The sequence below is a fragment of the Salmo salar genome, chromosome ssa03 (assembly GCF_905237065.1).
Source record: "Salmo salar chromosome ssa03, Ssal_v3.1, whole genome shotgun sequence".
NCBI classification, from domain to species: Eukaryota; Metazoa; Chordata; class Actinopteri; order Salmoniformes; family Salmonidae; genus Salmo; species Salmo salar.
In genome coordinates this window covers 36,106,999-36,127,736 of record NC_059444.1, presented here as the reverse complement: position 1 = coordinate 36,127,736, position 20,738 = coordinate 36,106,999, and the positions used below count along the sequence as shown (strand labels likewise).

The 20,738-nt window shown below is 42.8% G+C and overlaps 1 protein-coding gene across 1 annotated transcript; it reads left to right on the top strand.

Annotated features, from left to right (window-relative positions):
* The first annotated feature begins 11,848 nt into the window (after nt 1–11,848).
* On the top strand, nt 11,849–20,421 carry LOC106600393 (zinc finger and SCAN domain-containing protein 2). Its single transcript, XM_014191704.2, has 4 exons — nt 11,849–12,174; nt 16,939–17,039; nt 17,199–17,313; nt 18,808–20,421. Exons 1-4 carry the CDS (start codon nt 11,961–11,963, stop codon nt 19,944–19,946), a joined length of 1,569 nt encoding a protein of 522 aa, XP_014047179.1. The 5' UTR covers nt 11,849–11,960; the 3' UTR covers nt 19,947–20,421.
* Nucleotides 20,422–20,738: the final 317 nt, after the last annotated feature.

Below are 20,738 nucleotides of genomic sequence, written 5' to 3'. Positions count from 1 at the left end.
TTGAACCCGTGGTTTCACGCATTTTGGACCAGTGAGAGGAGCTTAGGCTGCATTTCGCAATCAGCAAGTTCAGTGAACACTGCTACATGGCTGAGGTTTTATACTCCATGTACAGTGATCCTCAAAACATATTGTATCTGACTTTTTTGAAGTCAGTGCTGGGTGAGGTACAGTTGGCCATCAAGGCTTTTGAGGGAGAGCAAGTAGATCCTCTTATTAAGCTACTTGACAGCTTGGTTAGCCTGATCAAGTCTGTGACCAGCAGGGTGCTGAGTCCACTGGCAAATGTTGATGTACTCAAAGGGCCAATAGATGGATACATCAGTCCCAAACCGTACCTTGGTTACCTTTTTGAGTCAAAGGCAGCTGAGCTCCATCCTGCGCCTGAGGATGAAAACAATGTCCGAAAGCGGTGTGTAGCCTTCACCATCTCCCTCATTAATGAGTTGAGGGTGAGACTGCCGGAAAACATTGAAGCATTGCAGTACATGTCAGTTTTCAATGTGGAGGAAACTCTAAAGCACAATAAGAGCCCTGGAGAAATAGAAAAATAGCCAAGCTCCTTGGCTAATCCCCTGCAGAGATAGACCAGATTGTCCAGAAATGGCGTGAGACAAAAAACACATTGGGCTTCTGGAGTGAGATTTGGAAGTTCAGGGATGCAGCTGATATCAACCCGTTTCAAGAACTTGCCATGGCTGCTGTGTCTGTGTTGTCCTTGCCACACTCGAATGCTGAAGTCGAGAGAGTATTCAGCAAGATGAGTGTGGTAAAAAGCGAACTTAGAAATCGGATGTCCTTGCAGACCCTTAACTCCATCCTGTACATTCGATATGGACTGAAGCTGTCTGGTGAGGCTTGCTATGAGCACCAGCTGCCTGATAATGTTTTACAGCTTTTTGGCACATCAGCTGCTTACTGATTTATGTCAGCTCCCTCAGTTGCTGAACCTGCCATAGAGAGCCTTGACCAAAATGACGATGACCCACTCTTTCTGTCAGCCAGCACAGCCTGTGTGTGTGTGGAGGGGGTCTGGAAAAAAACAACAATTAACCTGAATTAGGGCCAGACTAGTTACCATAATTTTCTCACATTGCCAAAGACAGTTTTTTTCTGTTGTCTACTTTTGGTCCATTTAGATTGTTAATGTAGATTGTATACAAAAAAACCTAAAAAAATGTATGGTTAAAAATGTTAATGTTTTACTGTGACTTGTTTTAGGCTCCTAAGTGGACCATAAGGTTAAAAACCAAACCAAATTAAGAAAACTAAACAAAAAAACTATAAAATAAAATAAAAAATAAAATACAAAACTAAGTAACTCAGCCAGAGTGTCTCTTTTGGGTTACTTTTGCCGGTCCCAAGCCCGGATAAAGGAGGAGGGTTGGAATTGTGACATAAAAAAAAAGAATCGACAGAAGAAAGTTCATTTCTAGTTCTAAACATATTTAGGGTGTTTTTTACTCACTTTTTGTCTCTCCCATGACGTTATTCCTCTCTCCTACAGCGTCCATCACAATTACATGCACATGGCCAATTATGCAAATTAGGGGGTGACGTCATTTAGCGACTTCTAGCGACTTTTAGGACAGCCAATAGCTACTTTCCTTACTGAGGAATTGGCGACACTGGGATGAGGGCGCGCACTTCATTATTTATCTCTGGCATTGAACACACGATTCTCCGTCTTAAATTGTATAATTTATTTACATATTAGGGTACCTGAGGATTGATTAGAAACGTTGTTTGATTTGTTTGGACAAAGTTTATTGGTAACTTTTGGGATTCCTTTGTATGCATTTTGAACGAGTGGAACAAGTGGATTACTGAATCCAGTGCGCCAACTAAACTGACTTTTTTGGGATATAAAGAAGGACTTCATCGAACAAAATGACAATTTGTTGTGTAGCTGGGAACCTTGGGATTGCAAACAGAGGAAGATCTTCAAAGGTAAGTGATTTATTTTATCGCTGTTTCTGACTTGTGTGACACCGCTGCTGGTTTGGAAAATGTTTTTAATGCTTTTGTATGCCTCAGATAATCGCATGGTATGCTTTCGCCGTAAAGCCTTTTTGAAATCTGACAAAGCGGCTGGATTAACAAGAAGTTAAGCTTTTAAATGATGTATGACACTTGTATTTTCATGAATGTTTAATATTACGATTTTTGTATTTTTAATTTCACGCTCTGCAATTTCACCGGATGTTATCGAGATGGGACACTAGCGCTGCACCTTTCCCAAAGTTAACGGTCTACACAAAATACTCTAATGTCAAAGTTGAAGAAAAATTCTAACATTTGTTAAATAAATATGAAAAATAAAACACTAATACTGTATATCTTGATTAGATAAGTATTCAACCCCCTAAGTCAATACATGTTAGAATCACCTTTGGCAGTGATTACAACTGTGAGTCTTTCCAGGTAGGTCTCTAAGAGCTTTCACTTTTTTATTAACATTCAAGCTTTGTCAATTTGGTTGTTGACCATTGCTAGACAACCATTTTCAGGTCTTGCAATAGATTTTCAAGCAGATTTAAGTCAAAACTGTAACTTGGCCGCTCAGGAACATTCCCTGTCTTCTTGGTAAGCAACTCCAGTGTAGATTCGGCCTTGTGTTTTTGGTTATTGTCATGCTGAAAGGTGAAATCATCTCCAGTGTCTGGTGGAAAGCAGAGTGAACCAGGTTTTCCTCTAGGATTGTGCCTGTGCTTAGCTCCGTTCCGTTTCTTTTTTATCCTGAAAAACTAAGTTAGTTTTCACGCTAAGTTAGGAAGGACGCATGAATCTTTATAGTTACTGGGTGTATTGATACACCATCCAATGTGTAATTTTTAACTTCACCATGCTCAAAGGGATATTCAATGTCTGCTTTTTTAATATTTTACCCATCTACCAATAGGTGTCTTTCTTTCTGAGGCATGGGAAAACCTCCCTGGTTTTTGTGGTTGAATCTCTGTTTGAAATTCACTTCTAGACTGAGGGACCTTACAGATAATTGTATGTGTAGGGTACAGAGATGAGGTGGTCATTCAAAAAATGATGTTATTAATCACTATTGTTGCACACAAGAGTGAGTCCATGTAATTTATGTGACTTGTTAAGCAAATGTTTACTCCTGAACTTATTTAGGCTTGCCATAACAAAGGGGTTTAATACTTATTGACTCAAGACATTTCAGCTTTACATTTTTAATTAATTTATTTTAAAAATCGAAAAATATAATTCCACTTTGACATTATGGGTTATTGTGTATAGGCTAGTGACAAAAAATCTATTAAAAAAAATCAGGCTGTACCACAACAAAATGTGGAAAAAGTCAAGGTGTGTGAATACTTTTTTAAGGCCCTGTAGCAAATAGGCCATTACATTTTTAGTTAACCAAATTCGACACTCATTGTTCTCCATACAAAAACTCCTTGCTTGGTGAGCGAAAAAAATTCAAACGCCACCTGCTGGAGAAGATTTTGTGCCCAGTTATCCCCACTGAAGTATAAACTAATACAAACTGGAGACTGCATCCAAGATGTCCAACCATTGTTTTTAAGGTAATCTTGAAAACAACAACGAAGTCATCACGTCATCCAAAAACATGGCAGACATTGGATGAATATAAAACGTTAATATTTTTGGCTGTGTGTGATTAAAAAAAATGCCCACTAATAATACAATGGATGTTTTGTGCACAAAGGTAATGACTAAACTGTCTTGCTAAGAATTTTCAAATCTGACTTCTCCTCGTGGCCATCTATGGAAATTGTCTTTCTTGACCGGGCGTAAATTCAACTGCAGTACCGAAGCAAAACTGTGGGAGCAGTTTCCCCTTGGTTATCCCTCTCGCTTTGCCTAACCAGCTACACTTGAAGTCAGAACCAAAGCATTTTCTGTTTTTCATTTTCAATTCATTTGGAAACATTTCTAAACATGTGTTCACTTTGTCATTATTTGTTATTGTGTGTAGATGGGTAAAAAACTATCTAGTTAATCCATTTTGAATTTAGGCTGTAACACGACGAAATGTGGAACAATTCATGGGGTATGAATACTTTCTGAAGGCACTGTAAATACATCTTTATCCTTACAATCCAATTGCATACATGTGATCCAAATTTATAATGTAAATAAATATATAATATCCTACTTGCGACAATATAGCTAATGTATTTATCTAGATGGTACTGTAATGTTGTTTCCCATGTTATAGCCAACAATTTGTCTTGTCTGTAATATTTTTGTCACCAAACAAATTCAACTTTGTTGATTGTCTAAGTGGGAATAAAATGGAATACATATTGTAGGCTACACATGGGTTATTGTAGGGGATTTCTAAACTGGCCATTTTAGAGGCTTAATCTGAGCAAGTACCCCAGACACCAATTGTGGGGTCAATACCAAATGCATTTGACCGTTTAGCATATTGCTTGGCATATTGTTTACCCAGTAACTTATGTGAACTTATGTACATGTAGTCTCATCCTTTTCATATTGTTTACCCAGTAACGTAGGTAAACTGAATGATGCATATGTATAGTCTAATCCTTTTCTGTATAGTGAGTGTTTTGTCCTTCATGTGATTGAATCAAATTCTGTTATTTCAAATCAAATCACATTTTATTTGTCACATGTTTTGTAAACAACAGGTGTAGACTAACAGTGAAATGCTTACTAAATGCTTACTTACAGGCCCTTCTCAACATGCTTACTGACAAAAACAACATAAAGGCGCCCATAGCCTTTCCCGGGAAGAGCATGTGATCATATGATCATTAATAAAGAGTCCTACGGTGTCCATAGAGGAAATAAACAGACTGTGAGAGCACCTGTTTTTTTCTGTAGCCAGATATGGCACAGGCACATGCAGGAATAATACTGTATCTTGCTGCTCTGGACACTGACCACGCATCATTGAATTTAATGTTGTTCACAGGAGTTTTTCTGCAACTTATTTGGTAAGTTTGCCTCCCTGTTTGTGTCATTAGGGGAGGAAAATACACTGTTGAATGGAGAATGGTAGGAAATTAAACGTAAACACAGTCCATCTCTTTCTTGTTCTTCTGCAGCCTGATTGATCCATCCCTCTGTCACGGCCCAGATGACCTCCTGGCTCTGACCAATCCTAAAGTCAGGCTGGCCTTTAAAGAATAGCTCCTCCTCCCAGGACAGGCTGACTGGACCAAAGCTCATCTTCTGATGGCAGGTAGGTACTAGGATAAAGATCACATACACAAACTCACCACTTACACATGTATATATTACAAAACACAGAGACATAGATACTATGTCAATGTCTGAGCAGGGGAACACAACTTTTAACTCTTGGTTGTCTGTCTTTGGTCAGACGAAAGGCCAGTGCGAGGCACTACGTTCCCTGCTCTCCAGTTAACATTTCCTGTTTGCCAAGGTGTGCCATGGCCTCCCGCACCATCTCCTGGAAACCTACAGCTTGTTTAGTAAGTCACCTCTCTGGACATATGGAGAAATGGTGAGCAGCCTCAACCAGCCTGTCCAGGCAACTATGATCAGTTTTCTATAACAGCTTTTCATCTCCTTTTATCATTCTCTCCTCTGCAGGCAAGAGGTTTGAGTCTGAAGGTATTGGCTCATCGGACTCTTCAGGTAATAGAATTTATAATTTTCAACCTGTTTCTATCTGTATAGCAAAGTCTCTCTAGATATTCCTCAGACAGAAAACCCTGAGTTAAGTCTTCCTCTCCTTTTCCTGTAAAGACCCCATGTCAGAGGATGCCCAGAGTGGTCTGAAGGGTTGTGTGAGGTTCCTGCAGCACCGTGCTCCCCTCCTGACCAGCCCTGTTTCTGCAGCAAGCTCTCAACAAGCCCCACCACACTCCCGCTTATGCCTGGGCACAAGGCATGATGGGAATTGGAGGAAAATGGGTGCATGTGATGAGGTGGCTAAAAGATGAACAAGATACTCAACCGGAGAACAGGTACAGTAGCTTATCTTTATGCTGTTTGTGTAAGTGATTTTTACAGCAATGTTATTACAGGCCATATTGACCTATGATATGTCTTAGCTACCTCAGAGGTTGTTATATTGTTTATTACCCTAGTTGTGACGATATTAGAGATTATGATGGCCTCTAATCACAGTGAGCTGGTTTCCATCTTCCCCTCTGAGTCCAGGGGATGGTGATATGGCAGTTGGGACTGGACAGGGGACCCTCCACCTCATCCAAAAAGACTAGACAGGTACAGTGGGGGGGAAAAGTATTTGATCCCCTGCTGATTTTGTACGTTTTCCCACTGATAAAGAAATGATCAGTCTATAATTTTAATGGTAGGTTTAATTGAACAGTGAGAGGCAGAATAACAAGAAAAATATCCAGAAAAATGCATGTCAAAAATGTTATAAATTGATTTGCATTTTAATGAGGGAAATAAGTATTTAACCCCTCTGCAAAACATGACTTAGTACTTGGTGGCAAAACCCTTGTTGGCAATCACAGAGGTCAGACGTTTCTTGTAGTTGGCCAACAGGTTTGCACACATCTCAGGAGGGATTTTGTCCCACTAGTCTTTGCAGATCTTCTCCAAGTCATTAAGGTTTCGAGGCTGACGTTTGGCAACTCGAACCTTCAGCCCCCTCCACAGATTTTCTATGGGATTAAGGTCTGAAGACTGGCTAGGCCACTCCAGGACCTTAATGTGCTTCTTCTTGAGCCACTCCTTTGTTGCCTTGACCGTGTGTTTTGGGCCATTGTCATGCTGGAATACCCATCCACGACCCATTTTCAATGCCCTGGCTGAGGGAAGGATGTTCTTACCCAAGATTTGACGGTACATGGCCCCATCCATCGTCCCTTTGATGCGGTGAAGTTGTCCTGTCCCCTTAGCAGAAAAACACCCCCAAAGCATAATGTTTCCACCTCCATGTTTGACAGTGAAGATGGTGTTCTTGGGGTCATAGGCAGCATTCCTCCTCCTCCAAACACGGCGAGTTGAGTTGATGCAAAAGAGCTCTATTTTGGTCTCATCTGACCACAACACTTTCACCAGTTGTCCTCTGAATCATTCAGATGTTCATTGGCAAACTTCAGATGGGCATGTATATGTATTCTTGAGCAGGGGGACCTTGCGGGCGCTGCAGGATTTCAGTCCTTCACGGCGTAGTGTGTTATCAATTGTTTTCTAGGAAAGGACTTACTACTGACTATATGTAAGTTTCAAATTGCACATTACCTTGGCCGTTAACAGGAAGTGAGGTCACTGGTGAGCAGCTGTGACGGCATCTCTGGATGCATCTTCCTTAGGTAAGGGCTTATGGGAATGTCACGGCTGTCTGAAGAATGGGACCAAAGCGCAGCATGTGTATCGTTCCACATTTTATTTTCACTGTGAAACTATGCAAGATATACAAATAAACTAAAGAACAAAAACAACAAACCGTGACGAAGAGGTGCAGCATACACTAACTCAAAAACAATCTCCCACAAAACCAGATGGTAAAAACAACTACTTAAGTATGATCTCCAATTAGAGACAACGATGACCAGCTGCCTCTAATTGGAGATCATCCCAAAAAACAACAACATAGAAATACAAAAACTAGAACATAACAACATAGAAAATCTAAACTAGAAAACCCCCCTGTCACGCCCTGACCTACTCTACCATAGAAAATAACAGCTTTCTATGGTCAGGACGTTACAGTACCCCCCCCCCCAAAGGTGCGGACTCCGAACGGAACCTAAAACAACAACAAAAAAAAAAAAAAAAAAAAGGGAGGGTTAGGGTGGGTGACTAATGTCGGTGGCAGCTGTGGTGCAGGACGAAGAACCTTCTCATCCCGCGGATCCTCCAACAGAGGAGGCAGCTCCGGTTCGTGGTGTAACCCCCGCTCTGCCCGCTGATCCCTCCACTTTTGTGTCACCGGACCCTGGATCGTCGCCAAAGGACCCGGACCACGGATCATCACCGGAGGTTCTGGACTGCGGACCGCCGCTGGAGGTTCTGGACTGCGGACCGCCGCTGGAGGTTCCGGACTGGGGACCGCCGCTGGAGGTTCCGGACTGCGGACCGCCGCTGGAGGTTCCGGACTGCGGACCGCCGCTGGAGGTTCCGGACTGCGGACCGCCGCTGGAGATTCCGGACTGCGGACCGCCGCTGGAGACTCCGGACTGCGGGCCGCTGGACTGGGAATGCGCACTGGAGGCCTGATGCCTGGGGCTGGCACAGGTGGTGCCAGACTGGTAACACGCACCTCAGGGCGAGTACGGGGAGCAGGAACAGGACACCCCAGACTGGGCAGGCGCACTGGAGGCCTGATGCGTGGGGCTGGCACAGGTGGCGCCAGACTGGTAACACGCACCTCAGGGCGAGTACGGGGAGCAGGAACAGGACACCCCGGACTGGGCAGGCGCACTGGAGCCTGAGGCGTGGGGCTGGCACAGGTGGTGCCAGACTGGTAACACGCCCCTCAGGGCGAGTGCAGGGAGCAGGAACAGGACACCCCGGACTGGGCAGGCGCACTGGAGGCCTGATGCGTGGGGCTGGCACAGGTGGCCCCAGACTGGTGACACGCACTTCAGGGCGAGTGCGAGGAGCAGTAACAGGTCGTACTGGGCTGTGGAGGTGCACTAGAGGTCTGGAGCGTAGGGCTGGCACAATCCGTCCTGGCTGGATGCTCACTTTAGCCCGGCAAGTGCGGGGCGCTGGCACAGGATGCACTGGGCTGTGAATGCGCACTGGAGACACCGTGCGTATCACCGCAAAACCTGGTGCCTGACAGGTCACACGCTCCCCACGGTGAGTGCGGAGAGTTGGCACAGGATGTACTGGGCTGTGAATGCGCACTGGAGACATGGTGCGTATAGCCGGCCTTATTTGTACCGGAACGTTAACACACTTCTTGGGTTGAGTACAGGGAGCTGACTCAGGTGGCATCTGACGGCTAACATGCTCCTCAGGGAAAATGCCGTACATACTACGCCAAACCAACAGCTCTCTCTCATCACCCCCCTCCACTATCTCAGAGTACTCCTCGCTCAGTCTCTCCCAATATTCCTCCTCGCTCTCAGACTCACCCCTCGGCTTCGCCGACCAACCCGTGTGCCCCCCCAAAAAAATGTATTGGGGCTGCCTCTCGTGCTTCCGTCGTTGCTGTGCTAGTTCCTCGTATCGTCACCGCTCTGCTCTCGCTTCTTTAATCTCCTCCTTCAGACGGCGATACTCCCCGGCCTGCCTCCAGGGTCCTTTCCCGTCCAGGAATTCCTCCCATGTCCATTTGTCCTGGCCACGCTGCTAGGTCCTTTGGTGGTGGGAGATTCTGTCACGGCTGTCTGAAGAATGGGACCAAAGCGCAGCGTGTGTATCGTTCCACATTTTATTTTCACTGTGAAACTATGCAAGATATACAAATAAACTAAAGAACAAAAACAACAAACCGTGACGAAGCGGTGCAACTAACTCAAAAACAATCTCCCATAAAACCAAAAACAACTACTTAAGTATGATCTCCAATTAGAGACAACGATGACCTCTAATTGGAGATCATCCCCCAAAAAACCATAGAAATACAAAAACTAGAACATAACAACATAGAAAATGTAAACTAGAAAAAAAACCTGTCACGCCCTGACCTACTCTACCATAGAAAATAACAGCTTTCTATGGTCAGGACGTGACAGGGAACTACTTAATTTGATGGATGGATTGAGTTGTGGGACGTTGAGTGGCTGCAGGGGAAAGAATGTTTGGGATAAGACTTCTAAAAAAAGACTCTCCCAGGCCAATACACATTGCCATATACAATAGCTTTAGAAATATGGGATTATGTAATTCAGATCCTGCAGACACATGCAAAATGGTAAACTCTCTCGTGTGTCTACGGACAGCCCTTATCGATGGCCACTCAAACAAAATAACAGGAAGTGACGTTAGTGCAGACTGGAAGCACCTTGCAACTTTGTCCCTTGACTTAAGCCTTAAAGTGAGTCTCACATTAAGACAATGCCAGTCCTTCTGATTACTACGTCACCAATTAGTTTGAACTGTTAATGTTATCTATGTAATGCTCCACATGTGTGGTCATCTCCAAAGGCCAGTCTGGTCACAGCGCTGTCGAGCCCATGACCTCTGAACTGTGTGACCTTTGACCCTGAAGGTCATCTTGTGGGGTGTTGTGCATCTGAGGAGTACTGGCTGAATTGTGAAGTTACGGTGAGTCGAATGAAGGACATATTGGGAGCAGAGATGTGTGTCACACTGTTAACTTCTTTTGCCCTCGTCTTTTTAACGCAACCTTCCTTCCCTAATTCTAATTCCTCCTTCCTTCCTCCCTCCCAGACTCTCTCTGGTCATCAGAGGTCAGTACGCAATCTGTCCTTCTCTCCGACCTCCTCTCTGCTGTGCACTGGCTGTCTGGAGAGGTGAGGCTGTGGTCAGTTCCAGCCTCTATCTCCATGGGCCGCTACCAGGCTCACAGCAGATCTACAGAGGTGCTCACTTTCCTGCGAGGTGCTCACTTTCCTGCTGGAAGGGACCAAACTCCTGAGTGCTGGCTCAGACTACACGGTGAGAGATGCTTTACACACACACACACATATATTTTGAAATGTACACTTTTTACTTCTCCCTCCTCCACAGGTCCAATTATGGTCAGGTGGTCTGAGCCACTCGGTGAATGTGTTTGGAGAACCCAAGATATGCCGTTACACTCATCTTTCAGAAGTTCGTCAATGTCCATTTCTGTCACTCGGATGTTCAAAAATCACTTTGTTATTGTGGTTGTTTGCTTTGACAGGAGTCCGTTGTTCAGAAGGGAAAGAAGATGTCAACCATGGAGCCCGCTTCTCTGTGTGGCTTTCACTGGGGGTTATGCAGCAGTGGGTTACCATGGTGATGGGTTGAAACCCTTGAGTCTTAAATCAGGTATATGGTTTTAAAAGTTTGCCAACAACTCTGTAAGCCAATGAACTAAATTAATTAAATACATCACTGATCACAACATCAGTGATTAAGAACTGATGAAACCACCCCAACCCAATTGTGCAGGTTAGGACGTGGGCTAGCAAGGATCAGCGGGTGTCCATCCTCTACCTGATTTGGCTGGCTGCAGAGGAGCCCAAGCTACTGACTGGTATCTCGGGGCAGGGATCAACGGCTAAGGGTGTGGAGGATACAGGAGGGAGAGGCAAGCATGGTGCTGCTGGGACGTTTTAGGGTGCAACAAGGCCCCATCCTGGCACTGGCAAAAAACTATTCTTATCTGGCCTCTGCCTCAGGTCAGACTAGTTGAAGATCAACAACTAAAACCCTCATTAAATACTAATTTAATCAATAGTTAACCCATGAACCACATATTCCCCTTGGAATCTCCACACACCACCAACAGGACACATAATAACAGTGCAGTTAATAAATCATTCATATAACAACTTGTTTACAGATTATTCACAAGATGTATCAAAATGTGTATGTGAGTGTCATTGTACTGCAGTGCAGCCACCTTTTCCCCCACTAGACTCATCCATTTCTAGCTCAATGTCACCACATGATTACAGCAGGTCAGTATTTGGGGCCATGGCATACTAGGGAAGGCAAATTGGATCATTCTTTTGCAGTGAGAGGCAGTGCCTTAGACCCCTGCGCCACTTGGGAGCCCTAAATATAGGCTTTTTATGCGTTAATAACCACACCAACCTGCATTGCTCTGCACTCTCCCCTACACGTAGCCATATCGATTCACTAAATAGAGAATACGTTTTACGATCTGAATTCTTTATTCAATAGATATGATTACCCTAAATGTACTAATTTTGAAGGGCTGTTGCACTCTCATATTTACGGTAATATTTACTTACGTCACGTGTGCATTTGCGCACGCGTCTCCCACTTGAAACATTTTTGCAGTTTATTAACATCTACGGATTCTTTATTGAACATTAAAATACTATTTACTTCACACAGAGAATACATATCTGTCATTTGGATTGGACAAGATGGCCAGCTGCAATTTTCAGGCGCAGTTGGTATCCATTATGGAGGTATTAGCTAAAGCAGCTGTAGCAGAAATAAACAAACAGGTTGATGATAGCTGTGCAGTTATACGTTTGGAAATTACCCAAAGCCAGCGAGATATTGATGTTCTGAAAAGGAAGTGTCAAATGATGGAGGGCGAGCTGAAGAAGACGCGAGGACGAGTCAGGAGAAAAGGTAGTAGATTTTTGTATATACTTTTACTGCGGTGATATGTGAATGATTATATAACGTTAAGTTACATCCGTTACACATTAGCTAGTGTAAATCATGGTAGGCAATTTTTCAACTACCCCTGTTTTTGGCGATAGTTTCTCTGTTCTCGATTCGGGGAGAAAATGGTATCATATAAATGTCCGTATCCAGTTGCAGGTGGTTCTCCAAAAAACAGAATATTCAGAAAACTATTAAATGCAAGTTTTGTATCGAGTGAGAAATTCCCTTTGCCTGTGTGTAGATCTCTGTTTTGCACTGTTTCAGTGCGACCAAAACACACATGCAAAAGGTATTTCTCACTCGATACAAAACGTGGAATTAATATATCTTTCTGAATATTCTCAGATGATGTGTTTAAATCCTGAATTGCGGATGCTATGTAATGGCCAATGAAAGGCTTTGAAGCCACCGGACGTAATATTGGAATCCCCCAGGTTTCCACTAGATAACACATCCACCAAAGTCAAAATTGGCTTCAAAATGTAGCATTCTGGTCATAATTTAAGATTTTGCATAATGATAGCAGTGTGGCTACGGTTAACATCTAATTTTAACATAATAAATTGTGGAAATGGCTGTGGTTTAGCCATAATTATGACTTTGTGGCTGTGTTAACTAGTGACAGTCCGGTCATCACTAGTTTCCAGTGATGACCGGATGATGATTTAGATAAACCCTGGATTGCTGAGGTTATTTATTGGCCATTGAGGGGCTTTGAAGCCACCGGTCGGTTATATTGGCACTCCCTAGTAGGAGCAGTCCTCCATAGGAATGAATGGAATGTCTTTTTTTGCTGTGGTGGGGCAGTAACATTAGTATTCGCCAAAAAATACTTTAAGGATTTTATTTAAATATTTTATTTTATTTGTATGTTTAGCTCACAATATCATTTAAAAGTATGCATGAAGGTGTCTGTAATAGAATAAACGTGCCAAAAACGAATGTAGACATTCATAAATGAATTTCTATAGCTTCCAAAATATTTTTTTTTACAATTGAGGAGGAATGCCAAGATGACTGACGGGGGCTTCAATACAGCGCCTCTTGTCAGTAATCCAGGGTTTATAGAAATCATTATTCTATACCCGGCTTTCAACCTACTCTTGAAAGGTGCAATTTCAAAACTGGGTATTACATCAGCAGTGTTCCTCTTGTCATGTCAGTCATTGCAGACCTTAGAGAGCTATTTATAACTTGTCAGAAATATTCAGATCAACTATCCCATGACAGCTAATGTTATTAAGCTACTTTTTTAGCCCATTGATTTTGTTGTAACGTTTGAGTAACTCAAATATCACATGAATAAACATAAGACATAGCAAAATGTGTAGAATAGCAGGAAATGAGCTTTAAAACGGCAACATTTTTCTCTGCACCCCATGACAAAATGTGTAGAATTGCGTGAAATGAGCTTCAAAATGGCAACAAAAAATCTCCATCCCTTGGCAAAATGTATAGAATTGCAGTAAATAAGCTTTAAACCAGCAAAGATTTCTTTCTGCCTGCAAGAGGGGTGTGAACAGTTTGTGTCATGAACATTCTTTGTGCCCATAGAAATAGACATGGCATGCGCGCTCAGGCGAGGGTATGGGATGTTCCCCAATGCTTGAAGGGGGGCCTAAGTGAAAAAGTTTGGTAACCCCTTATATAGAATATAGTGGAAACCGAGTAGTCATCCATAGGAATGAATGGAATTCTACAGTATTTCTATATATTTCAAGTACAAAATGACACGTAACACGTAATGACATGTAATGACATGCACTCTCTAAGTCGGAAGTTTACATACACCTTAGCCAAATACATTATATACAAATACATTATATACACGCATATATGTGTGTGTGTATATGTATGTACAGTGGGGGGAAAAAGTATTTGATCCCCTGCTGATTTTGTACGTTTGCCCACTTACAAAGAAATGATCAGTGTATAATTTTAATGGTAGGTTTGTTTGAACAGTGAGAGACAGAATAACAACAAAAAAATCCTGAAAAACGCATGTCAAACATGTTATAAAATGATTTGCATTTTAATGAGGGAAATAAGTATTTGACCCCTCTGCAAAACATGACTTAGTACTTGGTGGCAAAACCCTTGTTGGCAATCACAAAGGTCAGACGTTTCTTGTAGTTGGCCAACAGGTTTGCACACATCTCAGGAGGGATTTTGTCCCACTCCTCTTTGCAGATCTTCTCCAAGTCATTTAGGTTTCGAGGCTGACGTTTGGCAACTCGAACCTTCAGCTCCCTCCACAGATTTTCTATGGGATTAAGGTCTGGAGACAGGCTAGGCCACTCCAGGACCTTAGTGTGTTTCTTCTTGAGCCACTCCTTTGTTGCCTTGGCCTTGTGTTTTGGGTCATTGTCATGCTGGAATATCCATCCACGACCCATTTTCAATTCCCTGGCTGAGGGAAGGATGTTCTCACCCAAGATTTGACAGTACATGGCCCCATCCATCGTCCCTTTGATGCGGTGAAGTTGTCCTGTCCCCTTAGCAGAAAAACACACCAAAGCATAATGTTTCCACCTCCATGTTTGACGGTGGAGATGGTGTTCTTGGGGTCATAGGCAGCATTCCTCCTCCTCCAAACACGGCGAGTTGAGTTGATGCCAAAGAGCTCCATTTTGGTCTCATCTGACCACAACACTTTCACCAGTTGTCCTCTGAATCATTCAGATGTTCATTGGCAAACTTCAGATGGGCATGTATATGTATTCTTGAGCAGGGGGACCTTGCGGGCGCTGCAGGATTTCAGTCCTTCACGGCGTAGTGTTACCAATTGTTTTCTTGGTGACTATGATCCCAGTTGCATTGAGATCATTGACAAGATCCTCCCGTGTAGTTCTGGGCTGATTCCTCACCATTCTCATGATCATTGCAACCCCACGAGGTGAGATCTTGCATGGAGCCCCAGGCCGAGGGATATTGACAGTTCTTTTGTGTTTCTTCCATTTGCGAATAATCGCACCAAATGTTGTCACCTTCTCACCAAGCTGCTTGGCGATGGTCTTGTAGCCCATTCCAGCCTTGTGTAGGTCTACAATCTTGTCCCTGACATCCTTGAAGAGCTCTTTGGTCTTGGCCATGGTGGAGAGTTTGGAATCTGATTGATTGATTGCTTCTGTGGACAGGTGTCTTTTTTACAGGTAACAAGCTGCGGTTAGGAGCACTCCCTTTAAGAGTGTGCTCCTAATCCCAGCTCGTTACCTGTATAAAAGACACCTGGGAGCCAGAAATCTTTCTGATTGAGAGGGGGTCAAATACTTATTTCCCTCATTTAAAATGCAAATCAATTTATAACATTTTTGACATGCGTTTTCTGGATATTTTTGTTGTTATTCTGTCTCTCACTGTTCAAATAAACCTACCATTAAAATTATAGACTGATCCTTTCTTTATCAGTGGGCAAATGTACAAAATCAGCAGGGGATCAAATACTTTTCCCCCCCACTGTATGTATATTGCCAGGTTGGGAATTTAGCCATGACACCTGAGTGTACACCCATACTTTTACAATAAGCGCCATAGGATTTTGAATGACCACAGAGAGTCAGGACATCTGTTTTAACATCCCATCCGAAAGAAGGCACCCTATGCGGGACAATTTTCCAAAATGTAATCAAGGTTTGAAATTATTATGTTTTAGTCAAATATTATATCTGTTTAGGCTTCTTGCGGTCAGTTTGCTGTCAACATTAAAAATGTATATATATTTTCTGGCCCCCCGACCATCTGCTCAATAACAAATTGGCCTGCGGCTGAATCTAGTTGATGATCCCTGCATTAAGATGTCTGAAATAGAATATAATTGTCAAAGCTAATGTAGACATTAAAGACACAGCGCAGTCCAAAACTTGATTTTCCTGTGATCTATATATATTTCCACACTGAGGTTGGAATAATACTGTGAAAATTATGATAATGCTGTTATAGTGTAAGACCCATTCGAAAAGACCGCCTGAAATTTCAGCCTGTTTTGGCAGGATGGCGTTTTGGCCTGCTTGGTGGCATCACCAGGCAGTAAATTAGTTAGACCAATAAGAAAGTTCCAAACCTCTGCCAAAATCAGCTAGTTTTCAGTTTTCTCCTCCCTACTCAGACTACTCTGACAGTCCTAGCAAAATTCTTGCTTGAGAAATTGCTCTTAGCTAAGATTTTTTTTTAATGAGAAAACAATTACAATAAAGTACTTCATTGTTACCCAGAAATGATTTAATATTGAGATATAAACAGTGCAATAGGCCTTTCTATAGCTTCCAAAATATAAAATTTTTTATACTAGAGGAGGAGTACCAAAATGGTGTGTGGTGGCTTCAACAGAGCCCCCTGTCAATCCTCTAGGGTTAATACATACTGTATCATTGTATGTGACACTCTGTCATCTACTTCTACATGTGTCTGGCAGCTGAAATTCAGTGTAAAATATGTATTTAATATTTTTCTGTTTTTTGGAGAACCATCTGCAATTGGACAGGAACATCTTTAAGATAGACTTTTCTCCCGAATTGAGAACGAAGTGTCGCCAAGAACAGCTTAGTTCAAAATGTGGCTGCTGTGCTTTATATTAGCTAATGTGTAACGGCTCTATAGAAGCATTCACATATCACTGCTGTAACAAGGTGGAGCTAGATCATTTGATTGCCTATGCAAAACCCAAATGTGTGAATAGCCCTGATATTTAACCGAATACAATTTTATTTTATTACCCCATGGCATCAGAGAGATCTTCATATCCAGTCAAGATTGTTTTGAACAAGCAGAGGATTTGCTCACAGTGGAGAGATGAAGAGATGGCTGTTGGAGAGGACAGTCAACCCCAGGTGTGATGCATCACCTTTTACAATTACAGAGACCTGACCTCTTGGATCAATTCTGTTATTGGAATATCAGGAGAATTTACAGCTTTTGTGTGATTCATTAATATCAAAAAGGGTTAGATATGGTGCGTTCAAAGTAATAACCTCAGTCCCCTGTTACAGCCTACATATGTGGAGCAGAGAGTGGAGACTGAACCCATACTGATCAAAGATGAGGAGACAGCAGAGGACATTTGGAAGACTGACCCTCAGGAAGAGCTCAGGATCACTGGAGAGGGTGGGTGCGACCATAAGGGGTACTGCTCTGTCTGTCTATGGAAGACTGTGTGGGTGTAGTGTTATGCACATTGCAAATTGCTATGTTGGTGTTGGGCATTTTATGTTCTGGCATATGGAGAACATATACACACACAGTCCATTCCAAAGCAGTCATGGTTTGCTGCTGGTAGCCCTTTACACTCGTACCTCTATACGGGTTGAAAATGGCAGATTTGGGCACTGAAAAGTGCCTAAATTGGAACATAGTGGCTGTACAGTAACATGCTATAAATGACGTCAGATTTCAGGCTCTGCGCCGCTTCACAGTGCTGTATGTGTTTTGACTGACAGCCGTTCTGAACATGAACACCGCACGCGACAAGTTGTTGCCCCTATCCCTCCCGCTAATTGGCAGAATTTTTCACATTTGTTGTTGTCTGAGTGAGTGAAATGCTGTAAATTAAGAGGACTCAATGCATTTTGAAAGATGAGACAGAGGATTATAATACATACCACATTGATACAAGCAAGCCAAACGCCTGAGTTCAAATGTGCACTTCACATTTCCGTATCATAAAACCCACGTCATATACAGTGTCATCATCTATGATCACTGTTTGATGTACAGTTACAAGATGACATGGCGTCATACCATGGGTTGTTCTGAACAGAATGAGCCTATTTTCTTTTTTTGTCTATTGTGAAGAAAATTCGTCACCTGAATGCACTCATTACTCCTTTCTATGCCCACCAAAATTACGGTCTGTTGCTCTGAATTCCCTTGTGAAAGGCTAACACTGTAAGATTGTATTTTATAACTTAGCTGATCATGTTGGCAATATAACAAACTTTCAAATGATGCCCAGCTGACCCAGATTGTAATTTAAAATGGGCAGGTTTTGAATTACGAAAACAACAACATGAATTGTGTGAAGGCGGGGATGTAGGGCTGTGTTATAAACAAAACAGCTACACGTGTGCTTGTTCTAGTTCCTCAAAGCACCTTATAGTTGAAGACTCTTCTTTGAGTCATAAAAGTGCATTGAAATGACTTAGGAACTATGTAGACTTTGGAGAGGAGTATGGCCACATCGAGACAACAGTTAGTCCTCTCAGTCAAACCCTTGTCAATTTTCTGTCTTATGTTGCACCTACCCTACATTTCCAGGAATATTCTTATTATGTTACTGAATGTATCCAGAACATTTTCTGATTTTTTTATCAACAAATGCAGCAAAAAGTACAGTAAATGTAAAATGCACATAAAATCAACAGTGTAATGTTTGGATTCAGTCTTGTGTCAGGTGAACTGTTGTATCCTCAACTTTAGTCTAATAATTTCCCCATAATCTCTAAACTGCTCCCTTTCAAGTGCTACCACGCTTATGCATTTCATATTTCTTTGTAAAAAACGTTTACATTTAGCCCTATTCATATAGGCCAAATCCCACAAGTGTAAAGGGTTAAGTGTCTTTTTGAATGTTTTTTTTTCATGTTTATCCCATATCTTTAGAGTCTGGTTCCAAGCCTGGGCAACCACCATCCTTTGAGCAACGGCACTTTGATGAGGACTTCATCACACAACCCAACATATCTCCTGAAGACTCAGTGGAACATTACCCCAATTCTGATGGTCCAGAGGAACCAGGCACACCCCGGCTCGCATCTACAGAGGTGTTCAGCACAGAGCACCACCGCCCAGCCGAGGACGAGGACTCACAAGAGCTAGTGATGGTGAAGGATGAGAAAGAGGAGGTGCTGGATCAGACCACAGCCCTGGCAGGACCTGACCAGTTTGTCATGGATGAGACTGATGGGCAGCGGTGGACATCTGTGGATCCAAGCCGAGAAACTGACCCTGATGGCCACCCAGATTTCTCCTTTCATTCCACAGAAGAGTACTCTCAGAATATCTCAATTTTCCCATCTCACAGTGGGCTGCCATCCCTTCCTACTATGACAGATGATGTAGGACCATCGGTTCACTCTTCTATAGGGAAACCACACGCTAACATGTTCAGTGCAGCAGCACACATGAAAAGACATGTCAGGACATTGGCTGATGAGACTAGACAACAGATGCCAGAAGGACAGAGCGGCGAGAGGCTGAACTCAAATAATGACGGAAATAGTTTAGCTCTACAGCCAAGGCAGCATCAGTACAGGGCTTCAGAAGCAACAGTGAGAATGAGTGAGTGCATGACCGGGTCAAACATGGCCACCACCTCCACCTTCTCTGGATACAGCCTGAGTCGCAGTAGTTTTAACAAGGTGAAGAGAATGAGGACTCAGTGGAGGTCGGGCGGCACCACTGAGAGGCGTTTCAGCTGCACCTTCTGTGGGAAGAGCTTCCAGCGTTTCAGCCAGCTCAAAGAACACCTCCGGAGTCACACCGGAGAGAAACCGTACACCTGCGAACAGTGTGGCAGGAGTTTCACCAAGCAGTGCAACCTGATCAGACATGCTGTGGTCCACAGCGGGGAGAAGCCCTACGAGTGCACACAGTGTGGGAAATGCTTCACCCAGCGCTCCAGTATGAAGTCACATCAGAGAACTCACATAGGAGAGAATCCATTATCTCAATATGTTGTACCTGCATACCCTGGGGATCCACACACAAGTTTAATGTCTCAGACCAGATGGAACAAATAAAACATAATTGCATTATGTTTCTATAACACTTTCTATGTGAAAATGTGGTACAGAATGTATTTTGAGACATTTTGACAAGCTTTTCCTCCCAATTTATTTGTGAAATGGTTTTCATGTTTAACTGTTGATGGCTCCTCACTTTCATTTTAACACTCACAGAGTGCCGGAATTCCATAACTACTAGAATGGCCATGACGGTCATTTTGACCGTTGATGTTTCAATTGTATAAATGTTCCATAATAAATCCCTAAATGATTGCATTTATTATGTTAAAATAGAACATAAGAAACCTCAGGACACCAAATGCAAATTGTAATCAGTCAGAAAATGAATTGATTAATCCAAAAGCGCACAGATCAAAAATAATATATGATAGTGTATTTTCTGACTGTTAGACAACCTATTTGTGTTTTGTACCACAAAATCATAAAAAACATGCTATATTCAATAAACTTGTTTTAATGAAAGACTCAATCTGCGCTTTTAGATCAATCTTTTATAGGAGCCATTAAGTATGTATTTTTTAGTTAGTGTTTGTCTCTCAGGAATGTCTCACCTCTCACAGTTCTGGGCATCCTTTGACTCTCTATGTCCCCTATCCTCCAGGCCGGCTCGGTCCTCCCCTCCTGCTCCGTGGCTCGACGACTCATTGCGAGCTCACAGAACAGGGCTCCGGGCAGGAAAACTCGCCTCCCTGCGGACCTGGCATCCTTTCACTCCCTCCTCTCTACATTTTCCTCTTCTGTCTCTGCTGCTAAAGCCACTTTCTACCACTTTAAATTCCAAGCATC

Coding starts and splice junctions, on each gene's coding strand:
- LOC106600393 (XM_014191704.2), top strand. CDS start 11,961: ATGGCCAGCTGCAATTTTCAGGCGCAGTTGGTATCCATTATGGAGGTA. Junction 12,175..16,938: donor AGGACGAGTCAGGAGAAAAG/GTAGTAGATTTT, acceptor CCATGGCATCAG/AGAGATCTTCATATCCAGTC. Junction 17,040..17,198: donor GAGAGGACAGTCAACCCCAG/GTGTGATGCATC, acceptor CCCCTGTTACAG/CCTACATATGTGGAGCAGAG.